General features: G+C 37.8%; 1 protein-coding gene across 1 annotated transcript in view; it reads left to right on the forward strand.

Moving 5' to 3' along the window:
* Window positions 1-19,973, forward strand: part of lepr (leptin receptor) — a 45,627-nt gene that overhangs the window by 16,024 nt on the left and 9,630 nt on the right. The window contains exons 3-12 of the mRNA XM_067596441.1: window positions 4,389-4,446; window positions 6,101-6,153; window positions 8,104-8,349; window positions 11,306-11,429; window positions 12,507-12,694; window positions 15,107-15,255; window positions 16,420-16,561; window positions 18,787-18,947; window positions 19,101-19,200; window positions 19,497-19,596. Of these exons, the coding sequence (XP_067452542.1) occupies window positions 4,389-4,446; window positions 6,101-6,153; window positions 8,104-8,349; window positions 11,306-11,429; window positions 12,507-12,694; window positions 15,107-15,255; window positions 16,420-16,561; window positions 18,787-18,947; window positions 19,101-19,200; window positions 19,497-19,596 (1,321 nt within the window). The remainder of the gene's footprint in view (window positions 1-4,388; window positions 4,447-6,100; window positions 6,154-8,103; window positions 8,350-11,305; window positions 11,430-12,506; window positions 12,695-15,106; window positions 15,256-16,419; window positions 16,562-18,786; window positions 18,948-19,100; window positions 19,201-19,496; window positions 19,597-19,973) is intronic.

The following is a 19,973-nucleotide window of genomic DNA, read 5'->3' on the forward strand; positions in this document are numbered from 1 at the left end:
CTACAGACTTCATTAGCAATCACCCCAGAACCACCACAGATTCATATGCCCAGCTGCTGACTCACTTATTTGTAAAAATGATGCTTGGGAATCATAGATCAAGAAGGGAAGGGGACCTCTATGTGACTAGGGAGCAGAATTTTGTGCTACATCCCTTATGATAGCTGAAAGTGGGATGTTCTGGAGATAAATGACAAAAAGCAAATACACAAAGGAACAAAAAGCAAAAACAAACATTTCACCCCTCTAAATTTCCTGCAGTAATGTAACAAAGCATCATATTTTAGAAATTGCCATATGATTTAAATGTAAAACCTGAATTTGCAACGTTAAAGGACAGGTTCACAGTTTTTCAGTTTTTCTTAAAACAATAGTCTGGTTCCCAAATGAACATTGGAATAGGTTTTTCTTGCTGTAATCATTCCTCCTGTTCATACTGGCCATTAGAAGATCCCTTCATAATGCACTTACAATGTAAGTAATGGGGGCCAAATCCACAAGTCTCCTTCTGTGCAAAGATGTATTTAAAAGTTTATCTCAAGGTAATATGAAGCTTCAGCCATCCAAATATGTCAAATCAAGTAGACATCTTTCAACATTAGTGTCTTTAATGCCAAAGTTCCTCTTTTTGTTACTTTACTTACAACACAGCTCAATGGGGAAACACTGTCTGAGGAAAAACAAAGGGGGACTTTTATGCTAAAAAAGACTCTATATCTACTTGATATGACTAACTCAGACTGCTGAAGGCTCATATAAGCTTCAGATAAACTTTTAAATTGCACAAAATGACTGTGTGGACACACTGTGGATTTTGGCCCCCATCACTTACATCAATAAAGCATTTGAAGGGAATCTTTTAACAGCCAGTATGAACAGGAAGAATGATTACTGCCAGCAAAACCTCTGTCAGTGTTCATATGGGCACCTGACTGTTGCTGCTGTCTTTAATAGTGCCTCCAGATTCCAAATAGTTGAGTGGAAATAGACCTATGATGAGTGAACAAATAAAAAATAAAAATAGGCTACTTCAAAGGCTACTTGAGAAAACATGACTACTTAGTTACTTTCCACCTCTATCCCGCAGGTTGCTTTTGTTTTCACTCCGGAACAAGTGGCCGTTTCATGTGGGTTATCGTAAGTTGTAGGGTTTCCGTTGGTGTTCCTGAACGCATCACGGAGGGCTGGGCGCTGCTGTGTGCCGGAGCCTCTCCCCTCCTTTGAGCTTTCAGTCTCTAGTCGTATCCTCAGCCAGGCAGCTCGCTGTTACGTAAAGGAAACAGCAGCTGCGTCTCGTCTCACCGGGAAATTCTCCTCACTGCTGTCGCTCTCAGTCTCAGACATGGACACTGAGCTACAGAGGCGCACACATTTTCACTGAGGATTTAAACTCACCTGAATGAACTCTTGACTTGGACGAAAGAAAACCTGCGGCCACAAGACCAGAGTCCAGCCACCGGAGCTATGTAAGGTCACATTATATAATAATAGTGAATCTCACATTTAAAGTTTCTAATTATCACATGTGTGTGTGTCTGGAGTCGCTCCTTCACACTCGTCCCTCTTTCTTCACACGTTCATGCGGATTTTTTCGCCTACTTCTGTCAAACTGACAGCTTGAATGTTTTTTTCACACCTGATGTACTTTTTCCTTGTGATATTTTCCATCTAGCCTCCACAAATAACAGCACTGTTGTAATAACGCTCTGCTTTGCATGATCCCTTGTCCCACTGCAGTAGGTTTATGATATGTTGTCTGATATTGAGATGTGTTGCTTTTTTCCCAAATCATATCTCTCAAATTAATTGTTCTTGATGCACTTTTCATGATGAGAAACAAGAGTCACCAGAAATAATAACTTAACGACACATGTAATTTAACATTTCACGTAACAACTTGTCAGAAACAAACTACTACTGCCTCTGCTGCCTCTGTTGCTGTCTCTGCTGCTGCTGCTGCTGCTGATGATGATGATGATGAGGGGGGAAACAAGCCGCGGCTTGAGACTGGCAGGGTAGTGAGTCAGACCAGGATGAATAGTTGGCGAGGTGGAGTCCTCCGGGGGGACAGAGCTTCCCTTGCATGTGGAAAATAGTTTTAAAATGGTCTAATCTAATTGTTTCCAAAGCAGAGGGGGAAGCAGGAGTCTGAAACATATGGATGGACCATCATCATCATCATAGTGAGGTTGTAGTTATACGATTTTGCCTGTGTGAAGTGTGCAGCTCTGAGAAACTGAGCATCAAGGTTTTGACTCGCTGTATCAGCTTAATGAGGTTTGTTTTTATAGCACAACAAAGCCTGCAGGCTGGAGATACACAGCAAAGAAATTTAGATAATCAGATTTTTTTTTTGTATTCCATTTGCAAGATATCGTGAGCTTAGATTAGACATCCTCTTCTGGACCCTTTTTCTCTCTTTATCTCCTCACTGCTGTTTTGTCTCAATATGGTTTCACACCCCTGTATGGTTAAACTTTCTTTTAGAACATCTCATTGGTTAATTCATGAGCTTGCTGAATTAGCCCAGGTTATATTAGTCATAAACATTTTCTCTATTGATTTTCCACTAGATTTAATTATATCAGAATATATACAATATGTATAGATTTTGTGATAAATCTGTGCATATGCTTTAATAGAGGAATTCATCCATATTAACCATTACTAGTCCTAAAAGCACCGGTTTGGAGAGGACAAAGAAACTTATTGTTAGTATTTGTGCAAATGAGGGGCCAGGATCCGGCTTCTTTAATCTAACATGCAAATTTAAAATGAATGTGAAACCTGTCACTGCCACCTGGGGCTTATATCGACATTTCTGCCTGTGAGGGTAAAAAAGCTAAAGGCGCAGAAAATTAATTGATGTGTAAAATGCTGAATGTAATAATTACTTCGACATAAGTCGTTTTAATTGATTTTTTTCAGTGGTTTCAGGAAGAAACAGAGTTGCAAATGAGATCCAAAAACCTCTTTCATTTAAAAATGGACAACTTTTCAGGGTGATAAATTCAAAACTTTAATGACTTGAGGTTACTGGCACCGAAGAAAATGTTTAATCTTGTCTGTTTTTAAGATAACACCACAAACTCCATTTAAATATTACGTTTTATAAAAAAAAAAAAATCAATCCCAGCAGTCTCTGTTCCAGGTAACACAGAGACGTTTCTTTCTGATGATGAAAAACTCTGCTTGACACTTCATTACGTGTCCTTGCTGCTGCAGATGTTGTCAGAGTCAGTCAGCAGGGTTTGTTTTGAGGGCGATTAGAGGTGTGTGCCAAACGTGGGAACAAATGTGATTAAATACATGAGATGCTGCTCAGAGTTCTTCTTCACGTGTTATTTTGTCCTGCAGTCGTTGCTTATGCAGATGATGGTGCTTTGCATCCAATTAATTGTCTTGTTTTTGGTTATTTGTGTATCCTATGTGACAGTCAGCTACTTTTTCAAGAGGATCATATGACACATTAACACACTGACAGACTCTTCTACACATGCACAAGTTTCGAAACACATTTACAAATTGATTTGCAAATGATTACCTCTCTGCACATACTGAACACACAGTTCTTGGCATGAACACCCACACACTATAGCTCATCCACTGTGGTGTTTTTCATAGTGTGCTGTGTTTGTTTTGGTCTAGCATATCAATGAATTAATTGATGTGGTCTGTGGCTTGTGTGAAGTCACACTGTATTAATTAATTGCCACCCTGCTCTTGTTTGACATCAAAACAAGCAACGGAAAGCTTTATAATAAAGGGCAGTATCTGTCAAAATAAAGAAAAAAACTTGTTATTAAGACAAGAAATGTTTGGGTAGACATGGTTAAAATGTCCTGAGGGGAATTGAAGGTTGGATTTTGAGTTTCAGAGAGAATACAAATTAAATAGCTCGTTCTTATCTAACTGTGGGCTGTCGTTCTTTGAAATGATTCTTGCATATATTGGTGACCCCTGGAGACCAGAGACATGGTCAAAATAAAGATGTGATTTTGCTGCAATATTCCTCCCTTGTTCTGAGTGGCAGAATTTTCTATTGTCATGAATGAACAGCTGTTGTGGAATATTTTATTAGTGAAGGGGAAGAGTGGAAGAGTGGGAGGTGTTCCCATCAGTGATCCATCTGAGAAATCCTTTGGTGTCTTCTTGTGCCACTGCTAGAGAAATTGCGTCTGCCGTCTTTCTGTCTCTGCAGCTTTTCGAGGAGTATTTTTTTTAATTCAAGTGCTGCTCCTTTATGTGATACCCCCATTTATTCTAATCATGACACAGGTCTTTAGTCCTACTAGAGTCAAAATGTTCTTACCTGTAGCACTGCTTCAAATCTGTCTTTATAATCACCTCAAGCAAAACCCCCTCTGTTTCTTTCTTTCTCTCCTCAGTGAGATTCACCTCAGGCAAAGCCCAGCTAGGCCATGCTCATGCTATGAACATTACAATGTAAGTATTGCAGTATATAGACAATTATTCCTTCTACAGATTAAGGTGTTCTATATGAATGTGGATGTTGTTCAATCTCATTGTCTAGCCTCCAAAGGATTATGATTAGTTATGATTATAAATTAACCAATTAGCAACATTAATCATAAAATAAAAATCTAAAGCATATGAAATTGCAAAATTGCAATTCTCTTCTTTGCTGCTCAAAGTCTCAGCTGAATGTGTGACAGGAACAACGTCACACCGGTACAACGTTTCGGTCTGTCTGACCTTTGTACGGTAAACTGTATCATTATACATTATATCAGGACAGATTATTTTCATTATTGTTTAATCTACTGATTATTTACTGTCATATATAACAAGAAAAGACACCAAATATTCACATTTGAGAAGCTAGAACCATCAAATGTTTGCCTTTGTTGCTTGAAAAATGACTGAAATTATTAATCAATTGTTAAGATAGTTAGCAGAGTAATTTTTTGTCAATCGACTGCTTGATTAATCAACTAATCATTGCAGTTCTACACTGTATATATATATATATATATATATCATTATATAGTACAGAATATACTACTGCCAGAAAACATAATTATGCAGAAAGTATTGTTTTAGACAGACCATTTTAGGAAGATTTATTAATAAGAAAGTGGCATAATGGTGTAGCGTGGAACCTTAATGTCGGAACAGGTGATAACAGCACAGCTGAGTAAATGTGTCTAGATGTCAATTAAAACTTGGCTAAATGTTGCTGAAAAGTTAAACTATATTAGACAACTTTTGTTTCAGCTGCACTTCATTGACTATATTTCAATATGTGGATTCAACACAATTTTGGGGAAATACTTCAAATTCAGACACTGTCACTCTCACTACAATGTTAATGCAAGGGTTTACGAGTGAGATGTCACTGGAGTAATGGTGGCTTGTTTACTTCCACCTACAACCCAAAGTTGTTTATAACCTACTGAAAGTTGAGCAAGCCTTGGCGGCAATGCAGAAGAGTCATTAATGCAAGCTACTGTCCAGTGTCTTGTGTCAGAGTGCTTCACAGGAGAAGCTCTGTGTCAAATGAGTCATTGCAGAGAAGTTGGTCAACCAGTTCTTCCACTGTACTGCGGAACTGTGGCAAACACATGTGTCCCGGCACTGGATTACTCAAAGTGGCATACAAAGTCCCCGCTGTTTTCTCATGAATGATAGCTTTTCTTTTGTCATCAGATTTGGAGATAATCATTGTTTCGTTTCATTTCATCAAGTGTAGATTATTTTGATTCCTTTGAATCGTACATAATCTGCAGAGTTGACGCCCATTTCAAGCTAATTCAAAATGCTGCTGCAAGAGTATTCACTAGAACACAGAAAATAGATCATACAATTGCATCAGGGTTTTAGATATTAAAAGTTATTGCTACAAACATGTTAAACACTGCTTTATGTTTATATAGCAACCTTAAATCAACTACTACCCTTGATACCTGACTTGTTTAATTTCTGCTCGTTCACTATCTAAACTGCAAAGGTTTTTTGCTCTTTATGCACCTGTTGTCTCAGTTTTAGTTTGCTTTTGCTTCTTATTTCATGTTGTACTGTTGCAGTTTCTCACTTCCATCTATCCATTATTGCTTATCCCCTCTTTGTCTCTCTACAGGGTTTGGTCTGTAATGTTGTCAGTCCTGATGCATATTTTTCTGGTGTCCCATGGTGAGTTCCACGTCTAGCACAACATCTGTGACCTCTCAGTGTGTGTGTGGTGTCTTCTTCCAACTACCACTAGTTTTCTTTTTTCAAAATAATCAATGTGAAACTTGCTTGCATCTGTAGTGAAGAGATAAGCTTACCTCGGAAAGTTTCACAATTAGTTTTTTGTGGAAAATTAGAAGAATGTTATGCTCCAAACAATCCAAAATCACACATCACAGTATTTCTCTCCTCAATCTCTTGTGGAGGGACACAATGTTAACAGCAGTGACAGGAATAGTAGAGGCCTTGGTATAGCAGCTTACACAAGCAGCTAATTTTGTACTTCTGTTGTATTATGTCATCATGCCAAAGTAATTTGAATGCATTGTAGTAGATATCTGCTTTGCATGCATGCAATATCCAGCTGAAGTTTTAAGTTGACTTCAGATCCAGCCATAGCAGTGTTTCTGCCGCCACTTCTGAGTTAAATGATATAATTTCTGCTGTTGATGAAAAACAAGACTTAAGTGAAACTTTAAAATCTGTCAATCATCTTTGTTGGTTCTGTAGGAGTTTGTTTCAGCATCGCTTTTCCTCTCTCTAATTATCATTATCAGTTAATCTATAAATCAATCTAAGTTTCCCTTTATGCAGATGACACATTATTCTATATCATAGCTTATCCCTGAAAACCTACAAACTCTTATTGATCTTAAATGGGTATTGAATGCCAAACATAAATAAATAGCTCTTTACAAACCTCACACATGCCTTAAATATTGAACAACTGACATCTAAGGGTCAGTGAAGGATAAATAATCTTGTAAATATCATTTACAAGAGCTCACAACAAATTTAGACTGTTTAGCTTTCTGTGTAGACACACACAAAAATGATTTTCTTGTACAATCAGGCAACATGTTTTTCATTTAAAAATCTGGACAGTGTTGATATTTAGATGTATGAATCATCATCTACACGAATGTCATTAGATATCTTATACAACAGGACTCTATTGTTTATATCTGTCACAACACATCAGTGTGATTTGTACCAGTGTGAATGTTAGTCTTCTTAGATGGAGGTAGTATTTGTGTCGAATCCTGAAATACCTAATGGTTTTTCAATTATTGTTTACAATTCAGCTTTCAACTGACATTTCATTCTGTGATAGCACTCAGCTTTTGAAGAGTTGACAATGGGCATGATGTGTAAGTCTATATTATATCCTGAGACACTGGACGCAGCAGTCTCATACCATTATTGACACATGGATCCTTAAGATATGTGTTACAGATGACAGATTTCCCCTGTGTATGGCTTGTGTGGTTAGAGCTGTCAAAATGAAAACTTCTTCTTTGACAATACAGTACATTATCCACTACCAGCTGTCAAACCTACATGATGACTTTCACCTGGACCAAATCAATAACACGTCAGGTGTGCTCTAACAAAACCTTAGTCTATTTCTCAGATTCTTTCTCCATTTTTTCACAGCATGGCCATCGGTTGTTTCCTCATTTTAAAAGAGCTGTTAATATTGCAAAACCTTTTGGGGAATAGAAACCAAAATCAAACGGACAAAAAATTAAAATGACCTTCATCTAAGCTTTTGTTCGCAAATTTTTTCCCATCAATTTTGCCTTTTGGTCCTTTTACCCTATGACAATCTGTTAATATTACATATCTTTTATTAATGATAAAACCTCAAACAACTTGTTGGTACATTTTTAACAATTCAACATAACCTTAGACAAAAATATATATTTTTTATTTAACTTACATGACATCTGTACAAATAGATTTTGACAGCAAAAGAGAACTATTCCATTGCTGCTCACATTGTTTAAAAATTGGTTCTGTGGTACACAGAAAGTACAAAATTTAAAATATGAGGTCACTGTGAATATATTGTATATTTCACATGAATGTGTCAAACCTGAGCTAACCCCCCTGCCTCTCTGTGAGCAGGTGCTCTGTGTTTGGAGCCCAAGGAGGGAGCCTCTGTCCAGGCAGGTGCTCTGAACCTACCATGGCAGGATGAGCTGTGCTGTGACTCACCTTCAGGCCACCTCGCTGTGGAGGAGGACGGCACGCACACACTGGAGAACCGCACAACCGCTCTGAACAACCTCTCTGAATCAAACCTCCCACACTATCCTCACTGCAGCTTCAGGAGCCTGACAATCACATCACGTCATCACAAGCCCTCTGGCGGTAATAATCTTTTTAACAAATGAATCATATCTGTCATTGTTGTTGAGTACTGTGAACCACACATTTGCCGTCTTGCATAATTAAAAAATGTTGACTGTCTTGTCGTGGCTTGTCAGGATTCTCCTGTCCTGGTTACATTTTTTAAACGAGAGTCAGCATGTAGGGAGTTATTTAATTTCTTCTCTTTCGTTTTTATTGTCACGTATTGAAGTCAAATACAAACCCATTGATATTAAACTGTAATAGACAGGTTTTACAGTGGTTGATTCAGGCTTCAGGCTCAACCTTCCACAATCACTTGACAACATACAGTTAAAGTTGAAGTTTCTTATAAGTTTTCTCCAACTGAAACAATATGTCTTTTAGGACAATCAAAATTCACAGACTGAAATACCAGAGGCCGCTCTGTCTACTCTGCATCAAGCTTAATGAACCAGACTATCTGGTAACTACTTTTACTTACAAGTAGTGTGGCACTTTGGCCAGTGGGTCGCCTTAACTTGAATCAAGGAACATGCTCACTTAAAGCTGGAGTTCAGGACTTTTACATATAAATGAACGTCCATTACATTCAAGCCCTTGCCAAATGAATTCACACAATGCTGATTTAGCCCATCACTGCCAGATAAATCTGTCTGTATTTCACAGTATACAGAGTTCTTAATTCTGGTGTCTAGTATGACATTCCCGCACTGGCGCACAGGTAGTGCTGAAGCTAAGTGTCCCAGAATGCATTTCACACCAACTGGCAGCGATGGCAGAGACTAAGCTGTTGTAATTTTCGCTGTAGGACTGTTAATATGTCACTAAAGTTTTAATATTTTTGCAGAAAGTAACCATTTAGATTCCCAATATGTGGTAAGTTTAATGCCTATTTGGAAATTTGCACCAACGTTTGCGGAGATGTTAGGAGCCACTGGCTGGTGTGAGACCAGCTGGTCGGAATACGCCATTAAGCACATTGACAGTGTTTTTGTAACTAATCTCAGTGCCAGAAAGGGGAGACAAAAGTTCTGCACTGCAGGTTTAATCATTAACAAGTCTTACCTTTCTTTATAATCTTATCCTGGAATGTTGCAGGCTCAAAGGTTTTGTTTAGAGGTTCAAAGATCCTGGCTTTTTTGTTTTTTTTGGCTCTGGGCGTTGGATTAGATGTGACGTGACGTGCAGAATCGTCCAGTATCAACGCAATTACTAGGTTACTAGGCTGGCTTACACACTACTAAGATTTTAAGAAACCTTGTTGGAGTTTTTGACCACTCGTGTTTTGAGGAGTGAGTCCCTGTTTTGTTTGTATTTTCTGCTCTTCTAGCAGGTGATGTGATACACATTCCATATGATGGTCTCATGCTATGCCTTGCTTGACTCCAGACAAAACATATGATAAAAATAGTAGTCAGTACAAGACAAACATGATGTTCATTTATGTTCCCTCATACAAAGGGAACATAAATGAACATCATCATCATCCCTCTGTATGAGGGAACATAAATGTAACTGTGTTTGTTTACAAGACAACCTTTAAGTGAAACACTTATAATCCTAAGTAGCAACAGGGTAGCTTAAGTGGCTCTTGCTCATCAGAACAAACAGCAGGGATAGTGTGACAGAGCCTCATGATTCTGCCTGCAGCCCCGTCACTTGTCAGTGATAGAGATGCCCCCAAAGATCAGTGTGACATACTCATTACATTTTAACGACTTTTCATTTGGCATCCCTCCCGGCCTCCCATCAGGGTGTGTGACCATGAGAGTCTTGTGCTGTGATCAATTCACAAGATGTTCTGGCTAATAAGGATTCTCTCTTCCTTTTATCAGATAGCACAATAGAGTCAAACCAGCTGTTATTACTTCTTCTACTGATCTAGAAATGGTTCAGCACCACTATTTTCTAGCAAAGGAAGAAATAATAGGGGTTGTTAAGTTTAAAAAGCAACTGCAGGCCAGTTAACATGAGGCACAATTATAAAACGCTCTCTTGATATTGTCAGTGTGGAGGTGAAGATGGGGATGAGGCGATATTTAAACACGAGGGAGGTGAGGAGGATTTGTTTGTTTGCATCGATCCATGAGGCACAGTGACGCATCCATGTCAATGGTGATTAGCTAAACCCTTTCCAGCCCCTCCAAGCAATGATAATTTAACAGAGAATTTAAGTGCCTGCGCTGTGCCCCCTGATTGTGTTATGAGGCCTTTTGACTGTCAGGAGTGTGATTCATCTCCTGTTAGACACAATCCAAAGTCAATAGAGTATGTTAAGAGATCCTTACATTTCATTTCATCATTTTACCTGTTCAACTACTCAGATCTTTTGTTGCTTTTAGCAATAAAAATGTCCCCAAGATCGGTGTGGGTTAATGACTGCAGGCAGTTGTGCTTGAACATAGAAATACAGTTTTATAAATATGTGGATCTCTGGCCAGGACAGGTCCTAGATAATAATCTACAGTAGAGTCTGCAACATGCAAAATATTTGACATAAATACTAACCATTTGCTTTCATATAATCTGCAATCTGTATCTTATGTATGCAACATTAACTGGCAGATGTGGTTGTAAATTTTGTCCAACTGGAAGTAAAAACTGTAATTTTATACACATTTTATATCAGAACTAAATTGGCAACTATGTGTGAATTACAGATTATTTTCAGGCTAAGAAAGAGAGAGAAAAAAAAAACTTATTTGACTTCAAATGGATGAATCTGAGACTTTTAAAATCTTCTTTTTTTTCCCTCCATGACTAAATTGTTTGGCGGGAGGAGCCCTGTCACCATATTGTTGATTGCAGCAATAATATTTCTCTTTGTTGAAAGTATGAAGTTCCCAAGCAGCGGCTTAGTTCTCAGAATATTAAGCTAGGCCATTTTCTCAGAAGCCTTTATTAGAAAATGACAGTCAACTGGTGGAGATGGCGCCGATGGTGCTACTAACATGCAAATGTAATTTCTTGTCAGGCACCTGTTTGGACATGCTGTGCAGAATTGATGAAAACTGGGAGAGTTTTACTTGTGATCTTCAGCCTCACGGCCCACCGTCAGACACACCGAATCTTATGGCAGTTAGTTTACAGCGCCTGCCGTGAGTATGAAGCTGCACCCTCTTATTGTTTCATTCCTGTCTTGCTTCTCCACAATGTGTGAATGAGTCTGTGTGTGTGTGTTTGTGTGTGTTTATGTGTGTGTGTGTTTAAGTCTGAGCTGAAGCTTTCCCGACTGCGCAGCGGGAGGTTAACCATGTGTGTTTGCTTTGATCAGTAGAGGGGAAGCTGTGTTATATCACACTGGCTCCAGCCTTTTATTGTGGTTGGGATAAAGAGACCAATTCACAATTGATCTAAGGCACATTTGACAAGAGATGAAGGACAAAGTAAAACTCTTGTTGTGCAGTCAAGGTTCTGCAATGTTTGTTTCAAAAGTCAACATAAAATGACAAAACACTCCCACCTCAAGGTCCATTCAATAGCTGTTCTGGAGTTTTCGATCATTTCACATAGGGCTGCAATTGAAGAATATTTTCATTTTCGATTAACCTGTCAATTATTTTCTTTTAGTTGTTTAAACTATAAAATGTCAGAAAATGGTGGAAATTGTTGATCACTGTTTCCCAGAGGCCAAAGTGACGTCCGTAAATGTCTTATTTTGTCCCAACCAACCCAAAGATATTCAGTTTAGTATCATAGAGGACTAAAGAAACCAGAAAATTTTCACATTTAAGAAGCTGGAATCAGAGAATTAATGTTTTCTCAAAAAATGACCTTAAGTGATTAGTTGATTAAGGTGATTAATTTTCTGTCGATCAACTATTTAATCGACTAATCGATCCAACAGTCGTCATTAGCAGGTGGCGTTACTAAGTTGTCATGGAATTGTGGATGTTTAAATTTCAATTTTTTCACTCTACTTAAAGGACTTCTCATCTATGCTGATGATGATCATGTGATATGATCAAAAGCTCCAAAACAGCTAATAAATGGACCTTGAGATTAGATTATTATGTCCATGAAATGGTCTTATTTTGATTACATGTTGAAGTCACAGAAACATGTTGTTTCCATATTTTTGCTACTTTTTGGACTTTCAGTGATATTTAGTTTTGATTACATTACATTCACTGAGAAAACAGAGTGACCAAAGCATTTTTTTTATCCATTTCCAGCTCCCAGCGCGGGGGCTCTGAGGTCAACGATGGGAACACTGCATCTTATAATCCTGTTGTCTGTGAAGCAGAGGATTCCTTCATGTGTTCACTTGCGCTTGACTCTACAAGCTTCGTTACCATGGTGACTGTCAGCATCTCTGGCGCTGTAGCTCCACCAATTCTTCTCAGAGTTCCAGCCCGACCTGGTAAAAGAGGGATTTCTTTCTTTTTTTACTCTTTCTTTGTTTTGTATTACAGTAACACATTACAGTTTGTCTTCCTTTTTTTTTATAAGAGGTTTACAATGATCCATAACTTCTTGATCCACTTCAGTTAAAACAACTAATAAACTTTAGTCTCTCAGAATCAAAGAGCAAGGGCTTCTTTCTAAACTTACTATTTTGAATCCACATTCAGCGGGCAGTCATACGGGCATCAATCTGTCCCAGAAGAGGCAGATTTCCTGTTTCCTGTAGTAAAGAAAAGTACTTTACTATGGCCATGGTAGAGAAAACTAAATAACTTCATGGCCTGATTCTACTGCACTTAAAATAGTGTATTCTTCCTGTCCAAAAAAACCCCCAAACATTTACCATAAGTGACCAAGTAAGTTTAAAGTAAAAGCTTCACATTTCCATCAGCTGTAGATACTTTACTTACAAGAGGTTTATAAAACTTCTCTCTTTACCACCACAATTTGAATCAGGCATAATTTGTAAGATGTAAGTAATGGCTGTACTGATGATTAATTAATTAATGATGTAGTATTTCTTTATAGATCAGTAAGGAGCTGTTGGAAAGGACAAGATTTAAGTAATTAGGTACAACTAAAAATAAATCAAGCCATTAGTTACAAGTTATATGTAAACTTCATATTATATGCCTTAGGAGAAAGTGGAACCCGTTTCCCAGTAAGTTACTAACTAACATACATGCTTACATTCACCCTACCTCTGGGCAACTTCTGCAATAAAACTCCACCTTCCTCGATCCTAAATTATATCTGTGGTGCAAGTCATTTTTTAAATTTGCATTTTTGGTGAACCATCTTTCCCTAAGCTTGCCTCATTTATCTGTGCTTCAGTAAATAATTTCCTACATTTCTTACAATGCAACCCCAACGGTACTGCATTAACTCCAGAAACAACAAGGCAAGAGTCTTTCTAATTAAGTAAAAGCAGGAAATGCATTTCCGACTACAATGAATGAAGGATGCACTGTTCAAGTTTACTACAGCAAGTCATTAGTCCAGCAAGTTCCTGGCATTGTTCAAAGTTACTGAATTACTGGCATTAGAGTAGCACGAAAAAAACAGCCATGTGTGAAGATGATCCAGCACACTAATGTTTAAAACACCAACCACTACAAGGCTGAATCTGGACAGATAAGGTGAAAGACTTTCATTTGGGTGTGATTGGCCGACGTGACTGGAATACAGCCGAGAGTAGCTGAGACACAGTCTTGTGTGTGCGTGAACTAGGCTGTGAGATCTCTATAGTGATAGACAAGGACTTTCCATGCTGTGTTTGTTCAACTACACCTCTGTGGTTAAACTGACGGAGCATAACAGAAACTAAGTAGTAACCTTATGTTGCCCAAGTTTGTTCACTCTGCATATTTATCCTTTTGCTCCTGTTTTAGTTCACTACAGTGTCACTAATACAGCATTCATCCTTCTGAGTGTGCTTTTTTTTCTGCTCTTGAAAGAAAAGCTTCAATAATATTTTATTCCAACCTTTAAATGATATAATACCGATATCTTTGATTAGATAACGATGTTGTTTCTCCTTGACTTACGTGTGCGATTGAGTCTTTCAGAAGTGTCTGTGTGTAAGTGAAAATAAATTGTAAAGTAATTACTCATGCTGTTGAGTAATCTCTTCTCTCCCAGTAGGCATCTTCGTGGTTTTATGAGACTTAATTATCTCTTGTTGTATTTTTCGTAATCAAGTGGTGTACTGGGACATATTTGCATGCCTCATGTGTACAGATAATTCATTTAAAAAACTTAATTTACCAGTTGCACGGTTTGACACAAAATGTATTCATTGACATTTAAGTGCATAAGCTTCATATATATGTAAAGACCAAAAGGTGAAGTGAATTTGCCATTTATGCCGAGCAGAGAAATTATATGCTGTCTATATTCTTCATTAACTTTGTGCTCAAGTTGTGATTGATTCATTTATTTAATATTGATAATCCTGATATGAGGACTGGAGGAGTATTGATCCTCACTGCATGAAGATAAGTTTAATTACATAAAATGCCAAATTTAGATGAACAGTGACATGAATCAGAGACAGTAAATGACTAATCCTGCTATAAATAAATAATGATTTACCTTAAGGCCACACAACAGATCCTCAAAATCCCTAACAGGTAGAAACTCAAATACAGTAATTTTATGATCCAGAAGGAAAAACATAATCTTCTAATTTTATTTACAGTTATTGTAATGATCCATAGGATTTAGTAACCCTTGATAATGCCATCTAATATTAAGGCAGAATCCAAGTGGAATTATGATTGTGAGTAAATTGTCTGAAGTGTATTGATTCTGCTGTGGAACATACTGTATACATGTCCTCTTAAAATAATCTATTTTTATGCTACAGCGAAACCCAGTCCTCCCTTCAACCTTTCACATATCCAGACCATCGAGGCAGAACTGATTTTACACTGGGACGACCCAGAAGACTTTGGTTCCGGTCCGCTGAGATATGAGGTCCGATACTCTTCCGACACCACTCATCCAGCCTGGCAGGTGAATACTAACCTGTGCTACCCTAAGCAGGGATAAAATACCATACCAGAGTAAGAGACACCTCCACAGATCTCACTGGCAGTCAAGTGATCTGACATTTACTGTAGGTTTGTTAAGGTCAAGTTACTTTTTACTTTATGTTGAAGCCGAAATGTCACATCTATTATTCTCTGTTTTTAGCAAGAATAGATGCCTCAGTGGTTTCATGTAGCTCAAAACAGGAAGTCTTACGGGTAAAATGCAAAAATATTTCCATCTAGTACAAATTATCAAAGGAAAAGAAATAAAATATAATGCCAAATATTACAGATCATACAGAAGGCCAATTATGACATACGAGAATTGGTTATAAATATTCTTTATGTGAAGCATATGTGCAGAAAGATTACAGCATTTTGTGGAGTAAATAAAACGTTTCTTTTTTAGATGTGTGAAAACAAAACCACATAAGAGAATCATATACAAGTTATGCATTCAGCAAGTCACACAGTCGCCTTTCACTGCAGGAGCGCTGCTTGCACGCTGAACAAATTTCCACTGTCAAGATCAAGTGCTTATTTAATGTGACTTGCTTGCTTGCAGTAGTGGTTTTAATTGCCTCATAGAGTGTTCTTAGAATTCAACAGTGCACACAGTGTTCAGACACTGTATGATTCATCCAGAAGTGGGACTTTAGACCTATAAGACTCCTATAAATAAATAAAGTATGTTTTCAGTCTCTCTCTTTACATCTTTTTAGTTTGGGTGTTAAGAGGAAGTCACATTTGCTATGAATTTGATACTTTTTAATATGAAGTAATGACTTAAGGAAACACCCTTAATTTGTTTCAATATTTGGTATTCATACTAGTAGGAAAAAAAGACAAATCGTCTACCATTACACTCCTGCTTTGGCTTTGAAAGAGTTTCCCAAATAAGATATTCCCTCTAGAGATTTCTTTTGATTTTACCAAAAAGCATAAGAAACATGTCAAAAAATTTACAGGTGTCTACACACACCGTCCAGTTATGGATACAGTCTGGTTTTGTGTTTTGGTAACAGTTACAGTTGATGACACAACAAACGATGATAGATTTTGAGTCATTGCTCTCATTACAACATGCCCAACTATGCTCGAGTCAGTTTGTGTAAGTGTTTGTTCATTCCCTCTCTGCTGTCTTCAGATGGTTTCTGTGCCCGGAGAGCCCAGGATGCTTCTGGATCTGAAGCCCCGACTGAACTACACCATCCAGGTTCACTGCTCCAGCTTGGATGAACCTCCACTGTGGAGTGACTGGAGTGAACCGTACCACATCTACCTTGACAGTAAGAAGCACCTTTCACCTGCTTAGACTGAAATTGATAGAGAATAGAATAATACAAGAGTGCAAGTGTTTTCTTTTTATTCTTTTGGTTCTTTTCCTCATACACCTTTGGTGGAAATCACTGACTTAGTATTTGTTTTTTTTAATTCAATATTTTGATCAGATTATATTTCAGACAGCAGTTTGGGTGCAGGATTGAAAAGACCAAAAAAAACAAAAAAAAACAAATGACAAACTATGAAAATATTTAGAGGGCTATCTACGTCAGTTGTGCAGTTTATTTCCAACTTTCCAGGTTTGCAATTTTATGTTTGCTCTTTTCCTCAGAAAGTCATTGAAATGGAATATAAATCTAATTATGTTGCTTGGCAACATGCTGATAGTTGAGTTACATTATGATTCATTTACAGATTGATGCCTCTAGCCCTTGTTAGAATTAGACATTGAGGTGAGTCACAACAGTAGTTTTTGTGTATATAGTTTTTGTCTTGATAACATTGCGCAGATGCAGCTAAAAGTAAATATTAATATAAGATTATTTAATTACTACTTTGCAATCTGCTGCAGATTTTGTACTTGTTTCTTTCAGTCAGTCTGCCTTAAATATTGCAAGTTGGCTCCTCTGTTTGCAAGTTTGTTGAACAAAATATGGATGGGATGCAAACAGAACACAATAAGAAGACAAACACTCTCAGTTCCCTGCTGATGATTTGAACCTTGACAGCGATCTGTGTTGTTTCAGAAATCCAACAGCTGAGCTGAATGGCAATTGGGGGATTGGATGATCCTAAAATCAGGGAGCAAAATCATGTAATTTCACCTTTTCACTGGCTATCATCCTAAATCAGTCCTGCTGACTGCATTTCAACTCTCATTTTTTGAGAGGTCCTGTAGAAAAGGACTCATCACTGACTGCAGCAGAGCCAACAGCTAACCTCAATTACTTCAGGTAGATTTATTTCAGTGCTCAACTATTGAAAATTAGTCTAGCTCATTAGCCTGAGCCATGAAGAGCTCATTCCAATGTGGCCACATCAATAGGCTCTGAATCAGAGGTCGGTCTCTAAGGTTAGTAACCAGCTATAAATCATAGTATGACACAACAGCCTGAAAAAAAGGAGATTGTCACAGGCAGCATATTAATTCATAGAGCTGAACATGAAGCAGACATATATGTGCAGAAGTTTTAAAAATGATGAAACTGAGAGTTGAGAAATGAGACTGAGAATTGTTGGCACACCCATGACCCCTTTTAAATGCCATCAGAGACACAGGTTGGTTGTTAATCTGTTCTCTACAACATCAGACTGTTAATAAAATATTAACACCAGCCTGACGGCTTTTATCAACACATGGGACAATTTGAGTCTAGTATCTGGCAGTGATTTGTGTTGTGTTTTCATGGTAGAAGTGTGTGTGTGTGTGTGTGTAGGCGTTTCTGTTTACAAGAAGGTTGCTCTTCTACTGTAAATCACATGAGGAAACCTGACCATGGTGCAAAAACGTGTTTGTATCATCACGAGTCAGTGTAGGGGTTAAAAGTTTGTGAGACTCAGCAGCTCCTGAGTCATCACACCAAAACAAGCCACTGAAAATGTCCTCTATTGTCTCCAGTGATGGCAGGAAGTCTTCCAAAAACAGCATAATAAATTAATTCAAATGTTTGGAGAAGGTAAAATAATTACTCTTGGAAAAGTTTAGTGGTATAAAATATACATATGCATGTGCATACTATATGCACACAGAAGTACACACAAAGTTTGAAGGCCATTTCAGTTTTCTTTTGTTGAGCTCTTTTCTTTCTTTTCCTTTCTTTTGCTGATGAGTCACAGTCCTTTTTTGCCATTGCTGGCATGCAGTAGTTTGCTTTTCTGCAGATGTTCATCTGAGAAGGTAGTTAGATAACCCTCACACTCAGTCCACGTCTGACCATGTTACAAACAATGGATTTAAAAAAACAAAGTGTTCAAAATTCCTGAAAAAGTTGTTTTTTTTCCCTATTGTAATGATTGTGATTGAAACTGAATGAATGAGAATGACTCAGGAGTTTCTTCGACTGAGGGTTTTGTTCTTTTGACATATGTTTAGCTTTTTGTCTTTTGCGTCTTCCTTTCTGAAGGGTACATTGTCAAAAAAAATGATTGCAAAAAGCTAATTGCAAGAATAGTAAACATAAGATTTATAAAAAAATCAAACCACATAATGATATTTTTTGTGTATGTTTAGCGGTGAGCTACATCCCTGAGAAAGTGGTGGCCCGACCGGGGGAGAACGTAACAGTTTATTGTGTATTCAACGACCACAGCATCAATGCCAGCACGGCCATGTGGATGCTCAACTTCCAACAGCCGCTTCATCGCAGCCAGTACCACCCAGTCAACCAGTGGGTAAGAAAAAACTCTCCTTTCAGGGTTTCGCTCTGTATTTTTGTGTTTTTCTGGGAACATTTCCAAAAACTTAAATAACTTCCCCGTGAATTTTATAAAAGTACAGTCTATGTAAATAAGTATATAGATCTGACTCACTATTACCCAAACCAGGTCAGCCAGATCACAGTGCGCCCTTCAGAGACTCGGATGTATGACCTGCTGCAGTGCACGCAGGAGTGGACCATCCCTTACAGCCAGATCTATGTAGAAGGTGAGCTTTTTTGCACCAGTACTTGCAAACACTAGTGTTTAACACTAACTGCTGGACATCTAACTACAATCGTTACATGTCCAATTGTAAGATACACACATTATATTTACAGTTTAGGAAATTTGTGACCTATTTTTGCAGTGCATTTCACTTCTGATGTATTGAAGTTGCTCAAGGTCCATGTTCCTATTGTGACAGTTTTCAGCTGCAGTGGACAAAGACAGGAAAGAGACTGGCGTCCTGTAATCCACCGAGGCTATCTCACGTGTTTATTTTTATTTTCCTTTGTATTTCAGGAGCGTCGATTGATATAAACTGTGAAACCAACGGTGATATTGATGCTATGGACTGTAGCTGGAAGAACACACAGTGGACTAAACCCAAATTCAGATTCAGGTAAAGCGGGGTTAACATACAGTAGCTATTTCCTTTTGGTTAAGTGCATTTGAATGTCTTCACAAGCTGTGGCATTGTTAGTGAAGTTTCATATCAACGCCCAGTTTCAGAGTGCTGACAACCTGGAAGTTACTGAACACAGTGTACCAAACAACACATTGGGAACACTCAGGAAATGCTCGTACTCTTTGAAGTGAAACCTGGAAGTTTCTTTGAGCAGTTAACTATTCGTTAATACATCATGGAATTTTTTTAAATTTGAGAGATACAGTATTTTGCTATTTTAAGTTATTTTCAACAATTTAAAGGGTAATTCCCATTTGTTGTATTTATGTAATGCTTATTTGTATAGGAACCTTAGGACCTAGACGGTAATA

The sequence above is a fragment of the Thunnus thynnus genome, chromosome 8 (assembly GCF_963924715.1).
Source record: "Thunnus thynnus chromosome 8, fThuThy2.1, whole genome shotgun sequence".
NCBI lineage: Eukaryota > Metazoa > Chordata > Actinopteri > Scombriformes > Scombridae > Thunnus > Thunnus thynnus.